This window comes from Gossypium hirsutum, chromosome D07, assembly GCF_007990345.1.
Source record: "Gossypium hirsutum isolate 1008001.06 chromosome D07, Gossypium_hirsutum_v2.1, whole genome shotgun sequence".
Classification (NCBI taxonomy): Eukaryota; Viridiplantae; Streptophyta; class Magnoliopsida; order Malvales; family Malvaceae; genus Gossypium; species Gossypium hirsutum.
The window spans coordinates 52229637-52240856 of NC_053443.1; the positions used below are offsets into that span (position 1 = coordinate 52229637).

The 11220-nt window shown below is 35.7% G+C and overlaps 1 protein-coding gene across 1 annotated transcript; it reads right to left on the reverse strand.

Annotated features, from left to right (window-relative positions):
• Positions 1 to 4649: 4649 nt before the first annotated feature.
• Positions 4650 to 9281, reverse strand: LOC107954944 (transcriptional regulator STERILE APETALA). Its single transcript, XM_016890638.2, has 2 exons — positions 8974 to 9281; positions 4650 to 6073 (listed from the first exon to the last, which is right to left on the reverse strand). Exons 1-2 carry the CDS (start codon positions 9196 to 9198, stop codon positions 4964 to 4966), a joined length of 1335 nt encoding a protein of 444 aa, XP_016746127.1. The 5' UTR covers positions 9199 to 9281; the 3' UTR covers positions 4650 to 4963.
• Between the last annotated feature and the right edge of the window lie 1939 nt (positions 9282 to 11220).

Sequence of the window (11220 nt, forward strand, 5' to 3'; positions counted from 1 at the left end):
AAGATGTCAATGATACAATGGTTGCAAACAGTCGAATGGCTAGGTCGATGAATGTAGAAGTATATTCACGATGTCTTAAAATGTTTCGAGTTACGGAGACCATCAGTCGTCGACTCAGTATAGCACCTAAGTCTTACAGAGTTGATCTTCGAAACAGAAGATGCGATTGTAGAAGGTTCCAAACACTTCATTATCCATGTGTGCATGTCCTGGTAGCTTGTGCTAAAGTCTCAATCAATGTTGAACAATTTATCATTGATGTGTACACCATCGACCGCACGTTTGTGTCTAGAAGAACGAATTCCCCATCCTACCTGACCTATCTATGTAGGAGGTGCCTCCAACTACTTTCGAGCTTGTCCCAAACAAAGGGTTGCGTAGGAATCCGAAAAGTTGTCCGCAATTATCCAGAATCCATATTGAAATGGAAATTAGGGATAAATATGACAAGAAGCCTTATGGATTATGCAGATTAGCTGGTCATAATCGGAGTAAATGCTCGCAGCGAAACTACCATATTGGATAATCATCATGATCGGGTAGGAATTGAGCTAATGTAATCCAAGGTACCTAATTTATATTACAAAGTATGTTTCTTGTTTTAATGTTGCAATATATCTAATTTATATTACAAAGTTTGTTCATCGTTTTAATGTTGTAATGTATCTAATTTATATTACAAAGTTTGTTCCTCGTTTTAATGTTGCAATGTATCTAATTTATGTTACAAAGTTTATTCCAAGTTTTAATGTTACAATTAATCTAATTAAACAAATACAAAGATTGTCTTTTATTCATTTATAATTTTGTAGAATTAAAAAAGTACAAACTTGACTATTTAAATTGCAACAAACCTCTAAATTTGATGGTTTGATGGTGTAGTCCTAGGGGTATATTGTTGTGGAGGTTGATGTTCACATTGTGGGTGATCGCGGAGATTAACATTCTCTTCACCCGCACATGGGGGTGTGCGAAACATAGAAGAAAAATCATATGCCCTAAACGCCATCGATGAACTTGAGCCAAGAGGAGTGGAGTACTGCGATGGATACAAGTCGAGAATAGTAGAGTAATGCAATAGATACGAGCTGGGATGAGTGTTGTATTGAGATGGTAGTGGACTAAAGATATCAAACTCAGAATGATATACGTGTCCTAACGAGCCCGAGAAATAGTTATTGACCCGCAACTCCGGATGATAAGAACTATCCCTAGAATGTGTATGAGACTACTCGGGCTCTAGCTCATATGCCACAAGTCGATGCATGTGCGAAAGGACTACAATCGATTGCCCACTAAGTAAATACGGTTTTCCCATACTGGAGTACCACTGTATGTACTCTAACAATGGCTGCAAATTGAAAGAAATATTCATCTAAGGTTTCCACGTCATCCGTTGTCCCACATTGCAATATATTTCCGATGCACAACCCCCCCAATTATTTCCATTTTTTCCTATCTTGTTAATCCCGTAGATCTACCCCAGCTGCATTGGTGGAGCCAGAATATATTGTATGCAACCAAACTGCCAGAGTACTCGATCCCTGCTATACCATTCCACTGTCTAGAAATTGATAATATGTGCATTAAGCGTCAATGCACCACAAGTCCGAATGAATATGGGTAGACGAGGGAATAATAGCCGTAATTTTTTGTCTCTGATACGACATCAAGATGAACTGCACAATTAATAACATGGTTAAACTGTTAATAGCTTACCCACTCCCCGGTATGTTGTTCAATCATCAGACGGTATATCGGAACAATGTATGACCTCCCGATACCCGGATTGGTACTCCATCTACGAAAACAAATTATATGTTAAAATAGTATCATTGGAAAAAAATGTCAATTAATTACTATAACGAGTAAAATTTTGTCACCTATTCACCAAAGGAAATACGTATGCTTGGTGACTAACCGATGCCAAGAATGACATCCGATAAAGAGCCTAAGACTGCAGCAATATGGGGCATCCGCCTATGCCCACCGTAGTAGGCTTTGTCGTCCGACAAAGCTCACGATACAATATAGCCAATATTATGGAACCCCAACTATACGAGCGAACATTTTGCAAATCAGTTAATAGGGGTAAATACATCAAATTAAACCTATAATTGTTTACATCCAGCATGAGTACACCCCTATAATGTGCATAATGTACGCTCGAGCCGCGCACATCACCTTCTGCTTAGTGGCATTAATTGATAAATCCTCAAAATTGGCTTTTAGCCATAAAAATCTCAAACCTGTAAATTTTGACTCAGCATCACCGACCGAGACTCCTAGAAGGTTATAACAAAGGGCAATCGGCTCAGAGATCGTACTTACACCCATTACTACACTCCCGTCTATTGAGAGCCCAAGTTGCAGTGCAACATCCTCCAGAGTGACACTACACTCCCCACGACAAATGAAAAGTGTGGGTCTCTGGGCGCCAACGCTCGACCAAAGCGGATATTAAGTTGTACTGCAAATCAAATGTCTGAATCAATGCTGCTAACCCAAATCTGGCTAACTCCAAGTATGACATGAGTCGTTCATCTGGGGGATATCCTAAACCATTCACCCGACCCCTCAATGCACGGTACGGGCTAACACTATTAAATTACAGAAAATAGTAATTATAACATAATTTATTTTCATAAATGACGTGGAACTTTTTTTAAGGGAACCCATAAATAAAAAAAATAACAATATATTATCATCTTATTAATTGTGTTTGATATGTGATAATCGTTCTTAATCAATGAACCTATTTCAATACCAGCAATTTTAAAACAAATTTCGATAATTAATTTCTAAGTTTGATGCATTTTAAATATTTATCAAAATACCTAAATGTGATACAATAAATTTTACAATAAATTTTCATTACAAAAATACCAAGCAGTTTTGTCCACATCATATTTTTTGCTATACTATATTAAAAAACTAAATATATCTCATAAATTTTAACTCAATGGTCTCATCTTTTACCTACATAAAAAACAAAAAATTTATATTAAAATAATAAAAATAACATGCCAATCATAAAATATAATAGAAACATAACATAAACTATCTCAACATAATAAACCTAATAAATACGAATATTGTTATTGTTATAATTTTATTTTAAATAAACATAATAAATCTAATAAACCTAAAACATAAAAATAAATTACATAAAAATAAAACATAAAAGATTCTACATAAATACGAATGTTGTTATTTAAATATTAAAAAAAACTCATGAATGAAAATATAAAATAGAAACATACCTTAATGCTTCTTTTCTAATGAAATAATATCTTACAAAAATTAAAATTAAAATTATTTCCGAAATAAATCAAAAACAAAAAAAATAACATTTATTTATAACAAAAAAAATTACTAAATTAAAAAAATACATTTTATGATTTTTTTAAACACCAAATCCTTCTAACCCCGAATACAACCTCTTAATTTTTTTCAAACACTAAACACAACCCTAATTCTTTTCTCAAATCCCAAACACAACCTCTTCTCCTTCCTTTTTCTCCTTTCCTTTTCTTCTCTTCCATTTCTTTTCCTTCCCCTTCTCCTCTCTCTATTCTGTTTCTCTTTTTTTCTTTCTTTTTTCCCTTCCTTCCCTTCCCTTCCCATTCTCTTCTTCTCTTCTTCTTCATTGTTTTTTTTTCTTTCATTCAGTTCAAAATGAAATTGGGGACCATTATAAGGTCCCCCAAAACACAAGTCACGGGACCGATGATGGTCCTGTCACCGCTGCAAGGGAGTGTAGTTCGCAGGGGGTGTGCCACCCATGAGGTTGGCTTCACCAGCCCAGTGTCGCCTACCTGTTGGGCATCACTTAGGTGTTGTCAAGGGTGTGCCACCTATAAGTTTGGCTTCACCTGTGGTCTTGTCACCTCAATGTCAACGGGTCGTATTTGACCCGTATTTCTTTAATGTCGCCTATTTACATGCCATTTCCAGTTTATTTTTATTTTTTTTAATCTTGGTGTCAGAAATTTAGAATGGTGCCGCCTATGCACCACCCTCCATTTGCATAAGTGTATCATTTCGGTACATAATTCCACTGACATACCATTTTTATATAGTATTTTTGTTTTTATAATATTCAAGTGAAAAAGCCAAGAAATAACTTTTTTTTATAATGAAAGAAGGCAACCAAATGCCTTTAGATCAAATAATGCACCAAGTTTATCTTCTAAAAACAATTTTTTAATAGAAAAATTAAGAAACTCAAAAATAATAAGTTCAAGATCATCGATCAAGCTTGATTTAGTAAACCAATCTACTATCATATTACTCTCTCTTAGATCAAATTAAAACTTAACTTCTTGTAACTGTTTTCTAACTTCATTAATTCTTCGTAGAAGTATTGAAAGAGTATTTACATGACTTTCCATAATCACTCACTTATTTTTCCACCATATTCAAACAAATATACTAGGGTGAATAGGTGATATGGATTAAAGAATTATTTTACGTATAGATATGCTTATCTTGACATTTGCCCATTTCTGATTATCAATGGCATGCCATGGTATGCCTTGGCCATCAGAATTCCAAGTTAAATACTAATAATATAATACGAAAAGAACAGCACAATCCGCCAAAGAATGCATTCTTTTACTAAAAGAAAGAATACATAAAATTAGAAAGAAACACCCACCCCCAAATAAAGTAACAGAAACATAAAGACCCTACAATTGGCTACTTCCGCCCCCCCCCCCAATTACAAATCCCATTTCCATGGCTCTTTCTCTCCATTAATTGACTAGAATGATTTTAAAAAACTAGATTTACATAGCAGAATCCTTTCCCCCACCTAAATATCTAAAACCGAAGTACAAATTTAATTTCCTCGAAAGAGACAAGAGACCATGTCCTCCCCCCCCATCGAGATGTCACTACCCCAAAGTACAATGGCTGGCCCCCCATGAACCCTAAACTTTTGTTCTACTGTCACCATTCGCTACTGTGCACCAAAATCCCACAAATGTATCCCCGTGTCACTACCCGCTGCTGCCACGTGCCGATCATCTGCCACCATGGCGTTGACTTCCTCTACGTTCTGGTTCAAACTATACAAGTGTTGACCGTGCTCTATTTCCCACACCCTTACTACACCCGCGGCGCACATTAGCGCGTACCCTAGGTTCATGCAACCCATGACGTTGACGTTCCTCGTGTTGAATCTGCACACCTCCTCTAGTGTATCTACCCGGCGGACGATTGCCAACCCACGGCTGTCCACCATGATGAATGCCTCGCCATTGGTGTCCAACGACGCCACTGTAAGCCTTCTCCTCCACTCCCGGTCGTGTAATGGAAACTCCGGGTTTCTCAAGTCCACAACCATGTACCTTAAACTCGTGCATGCGACCGCCGATTCCTGACCCGTCACCCTAACTCGGCCGATAGTTTCAGTCAACTCAGTCAACGTGTGCCACCCCATCACGGCTTCTGGGTCAGTCAGATTTGTGTTTACGAAGGCTAGCTCTTCAGTGTTACCGTCCCAAACGTGGAGTGCCCGACCCGGAACGCCTGCATAAAGCCCCACCCACCATCGCCCACATCCGGTGAAGTCCACCAATGCACCGTCGTTCACGACGTTGCCCAAATGGGCCGTGCGAGCAAGGGGCTCTCCGTCAATGATCGCTACGTGGATGTCTCCATCCAACGTGGCGAATATTATTCTGGGGTCCGTGATCACAATGCCAGATACGGCACGTGAAAAGCGGCCGAAACGATCACGGTGGTGCGGGTGGAAGGTTCCGACCAGTTGACGGGTAGAGAGGTCGAAAAGCCTCACGGTACCATCGGCAAAGCCGCAAGCGAGGTGGGTATCAGACAAGGTAAGGCAGCGACACGTCAGTCCATCGGGGTTGTCCACACTGGCGGGATCGAAGTGGAGGGTGTGGTAAAATGATCTCCCAGCACGAAAATTCTGAGCCGTTTGATGACGGTAAACGTATTCCTCACGCCACGAGGCGTGCATACGGTGGGTCCGGCCCCATATAACTGTTGTGAGACGGTGCCACAGTGGATCAGAGCGAGAGACAGCTTGCCACGTGGAACAAACCTGCACGCACATCATTCCACGTGAAAAAAAAAAAGGAAAACGGACACCGAAAGTACAAAATTTGAGCTCAAGCCACGTCAAATCTGTAAAAAAGGTTCAGGGTTACAACTTGCAAAAATAAAGGCCGAAATCCATGCAATAAAAAGTTGAAAAAAAAGCTATTTAACAAGGACAAGAGAAAATTACGCAAAAGATACTGATATAATTAAATTAGAGTTATTTATTGCTTAGTAAAAGATGAACCGATCCAGCAAAAGACGGTAGGTGACAAAATGAAGAAAGCAGCAGCAGTGTGTATGTACAAGAAAAGAGGGTTTTCAGTTTAAGGAAGCAATGTTTGGGTAATCGCGTTATAACAGTGATATCAGCCATGGCATGAGTAATAAAGGGCTTTTTTATTATTTTAATAGTGACAGAGTTGAAGCTGAGCAGAGAGAGAGAGACTAGGCACAGTCACAGGCACAGGCACAGGAACTATAGAGAGAAAGAGAAAGTTGTTTTCGAGGTTCAATGTCAGGGAAAAAAATGCCAGACCTCTTAATAACAGGAAGACGATGATGATGGGTCTCGTTTTGCTTTTGACAATTTGGTTCTTTCATATTTTCAGTTCAATATTTTCAAGATACCAGTAACGTTGAATCGACTGTCTTATAGCATAGACTTGTATGTGTTGGTACAAAATTAAGACACAATCTTGTAACCTAGTGTCAGCGGAGCAGGGAGAGTGTGACAGCTATTTTATTTTCAAACTTCCCTTTTTCTTGGTTTCATTTGAAGCTGCTGCAACAACAAAGACCCAAGACATCATCGCTCCCTAGGGTTGGAAGTGGAACATGAAATCCTTTTTTATTTAGTATTATCAGACAGGAAGGAAAAGGACAAGGGAAGACTATTAGCTGTGGTCCATTAAAGACCTAAGAAAAGGCGTTGGTTATATAAAAACACAATATATAACACGAGCATGGGCAAGCTTTCAAGCGTGCCATATGATATTAAAATTTAGCTTCTCTTTCATTTCCAAGAAAGGATTGGCCAAAGGCCTGTCTCGTTAAAAGCAGAGAATCATATACACATAGTCCTTTCCCCCCAGCTTACCTGCTTTCTGCTCTTTCTTTGACTCCCAAACCCCATGCCTGGAACATGGGTATATATATATATTATATATGTTTCGACTTGCTACCGTTTGGGAGGCCATCGATACATGCACCATGATTTAACACAGGAAAAAATATAAAAAGATCTAAAGTTTTCATCTAGTCATTGAATTGAATTTGGTTATGGTGTTCTGACAGAAATAAATAGAAGAATAAACATAAAAAAACAATTTTGAGATTAAGCAAATTGAGAAAACCTTAACCCTAAGAGGACAAAGAGATATAAGTTTAATAATAAAACAGCAATGGGCTCCATGTCCTTTTTGCCTTTCGGCATTTGCACATCCCGGCTTTTGACTCATTCTCATCCTTTAATAAAAACACCCAACAAATAGTGAGATCTTAAGCCTTAAGCCAACAAAAAGAACCATAATAAAAAAGCCTTGAATGTTCTATCATATGGCTTCTTTGTAGCACCTAGAGACCAATAACCAAACCTATAATTGCAAAATACCTAATGATTTTCTTGATTTCTTCAATCTTGTGGGGAAACCATAGAAAAATAATAATAAGTTGATATTGAAATTTGAAACCACTAATAAAAACAATGATTTATGGTATGATCCTGTGGTTTAAATGCTATAAAATCTGGTTTTCACTTGACATTCAAGTTTCATTTCCATTAACATGCTCCTGCAATGAATTTTTATTATGGCTTGACAGTGGTAAAAATCTGGCACAAGCGCCTGATCTCGTTTGAGACATAAAATGACAGCAAACATTGGGTAGAGAGAGGGCAGTACCTAGACCTAAAGGCTAAACCCCTCGACTACTATTTAAAGGGAGAAGAAGAAGTAACAGTTCCCATATATGTCTAAGAAGGTTCCGACATATCTAATGCTAACCAAATATGGAAATGTTAAGACTTTACTTGGGCAAGGTCAGAGTCATACAAAGTAAAAGGGACCATCGCCTTAAATCATGCTAAATGGTATATCCATAATCCCCAACACAGTTAAAAATAATGAAGGTAGGCCTCAAAGGTCTCTTTCTACATTTTTAGGATTAGGAAAGAGAGAATCCCATGAATATGGATATGTTCCAGCTGATGGCTAAACAAAGGTGAGTCAATAAAGTGGGAAGGATTTCTATTTTATTTTATTTAGAGCTTTAAAAAGGGTCATTCCAAGAAAGGGAAAAAAATGGAAAACCAAAAAAACCCCAAAAAAAACAACCCTTTTTTTCCCTCTCAACTCAATATTTGAAAAGAGGTTCAAAAAAATGGACATTTCGAAGTAAACATTGGCATGATGCTTAAAACTACATCATCCGAAAGGGACAAATTTGTTAGAAATGGACCCATCCAAAGTCAGTTCCCTTGTCAAAGGCAGTTTCCCCCTTGGATGCTACCACTGCATCCAAGATTTGACAGTATATATCTGGATTCACTCTCTGCTCTTTTTCAGTCAATGGAATTTCTCAAGTGGGGAAAGAAAAGAAAAAATGGGGGGTGGGGGATTTAATAGCTTGGTATACCAGAATCTGGATAATAGCAGCATATTTTCAGGGTTCAAAACGATATTTTTGACCAGATTCAGATTTTGCCATTTCTCAGAATCTGGATAATGCCGTCCCCAATGCCATGAAGATTGAAGTGAAAACAAAAAATAGATATGATATAAAAAAACAAAATCCCATCAAGAATTCCCTAATTGAATCAATCCTATTTCCTTAAAATCAAACGGGGAAAAAGAAAGAAAGAAAGATGAGAAAAGGGTATTGAAGATGATTAAAAAAAAAACCTACCTGAAACACATTGGCAAGTGCAGCAGCAACTGCCAGGCGGCCAAAAGAACGGGAAGCATCAATGGCAACTTGGACAACAAGATCTTCAACAAAAGGGCCTGGCCAGATTTCGTTATTGGCACGTCTACGAGTCAAAGACGGTGCTCCGAAATCACCAACACCCCTTCTTCCACTATTCCCATTGGCATCTTCAGAAGATGATGATGATGATAACGAAGAAGACATCAATAGTATGCAAGTAAAAAAGCTATAAAGGGAGAGGAAAGAAATGGGAAACAAGGACAAAAAGTTTTAGATAAAGACACGAACTGAGGGCCCCAAAAGAAGGTGTTGGGATTCTTGGATTTTTATAATATAATTTTACGCAACGATCAATGCATCTGTATATCTACACCTCAATACATGTACTGTTTACGATAAAGAAATAGGGTCTATTTTTTAAAGTCATGTACAAATCATCTGACAACGACTGTTAATATTATTTACATGTGATAATTTTTTTATTGATAAATTTATTATAACATATTTTTCCTATTCACAAGTAAATAAGGATGAGTTTTGATAAATAATATGTTTATTTATGATAAGTATAAAAAAGAACGATAACAATGATGAAAAAATAAGTTAAATGTACTCCACCACCAGATTAACTGTCAAGCACAAAAGACATTAGGTAATCTCTTTGTGAATTGTAGGATGAATATTTATGGCAAATAAATTGAACACTAAAGTTTAGGGAGGTAAAATGATACATTATTACTAATAGCGAATCACATCGCAGATGGAGGTTTAGAGGTGTTGTAGTCGCATTTTGGCAGTGTGTGGATACTATGTTTGGACTTGCCTTCTCTCTTCTTGCAGTAGGGATATTTATAGACAATGAAAAGTTTGAATGAACCCTTTATTCCATGATTATTTTTCGACTTTTAGAGCTTATGAAATTGAGAAGTTAGAAATATTAATGAGATTAAATATACTGTTATGGTTGTTTTTTTATTTTTCCCATAAATGCATATAGAAAGTATGAGGTGCTTATGTGTAAGAGCATAGAATATATCCAAATTTAAAGTAAAATAATATTTAAAGAATAAAGAATATTCGATTGAGCTTTAGTTCGAGTATGCTGAAATGTATTATTTTTTTATTTCAAAGTTGGGAGGGACTATGAGTAATTTTAAGTGTTGTATCAAAAAGAGTAGATATGATAATAACCTATAATGAGATTAATATTCAAATAATAACAATGGATGTTGTTAAAAAATGTAAATTGGGTAATGTGTGAACTTTTTTTTGAATTGGTATCTTTAGTTTATAGAAATTTATTTTAATTTTTAGGGATAAATTTTAAAATTATATATGAACTTTAATTTAATATGTAATTTTATACATAAATTTTAATTTTATGTAAATTTATATATATGAATTTTTAATTTGATTCAATTCTCATAATTTATTAACACAATTATTGATATAGTATTATTTTATGTTAAATATATTTATCTAATATAAAAATAAATTGATGTATTTATTTATTTAAATGTGATGATTGAATTTAAATTAATGCTTAATATATACATTTGAACCACGATCAAAATTTTATGTGTATAATTACACCAAATTGAAGTTAATATATAATTTTAAGATTTTGTGATTAATTTTATTAAGTAAAGTAAATTAAAATAAATAAAATTTTAATTTAGTAATTGAAGTGAATGGTTTGTTGATTTAAAAGTAATAGTGGTATTTGGATGGTTTTAATTTTCAGTTCTTACAAATAAATTTAGTTAAACAAATCTAAATTATTATTTAATCAATAATTAATTTAAATTTTGTGTTTTGACTTGAATAGAACAGTGATTAAAACTTTTGTTAAATACTCGTTTAGCATGAGTTCGAATTGTATTATTTCCATCTCCACCCCTAATATTGTATTAAAAAAAGTTAGCATTTGTATTTTATTTTTACGGGGAGTGTAAGGCTCGCAAAAGAAACTCGTGAGTAAAAGTATCATGCATACCCTTTGACTAGGAGTCGGATTGCATTTTGTCTCATTTATTTAAAAAAAAGACCCTTTTATTAAAAAATTTATCCATTTGTATTGTTAAAAATCGGTGTGACTGACGGAATAATCATATAGTGACATATGGTGTACCACATGTACCTGATGTTGATATACAAAGGCTACTTTTTAACAATAGAAATTGATGAAATTTTTAATAGAAGAACCCATTTGCTCTTTAGATTAAC

Bases quoted from the DNA above. Each gene is read 5' to 3' on its own strand.
- LOC107954944 (XM_016890638.2), bottom strand. From the start codon at position 9,198: ATGTCTTCTTCGTTATCATCATCATCATCTTCTGAAGATGCCAATGGG. The intron at 6,074-8,973 runs GTAGGTTTTTTT...ATGTGCGTGCAG, and splicing joins CACTTGCCAATGTGTTTCAG to GTTTGTTCCACGTGGCAAGC.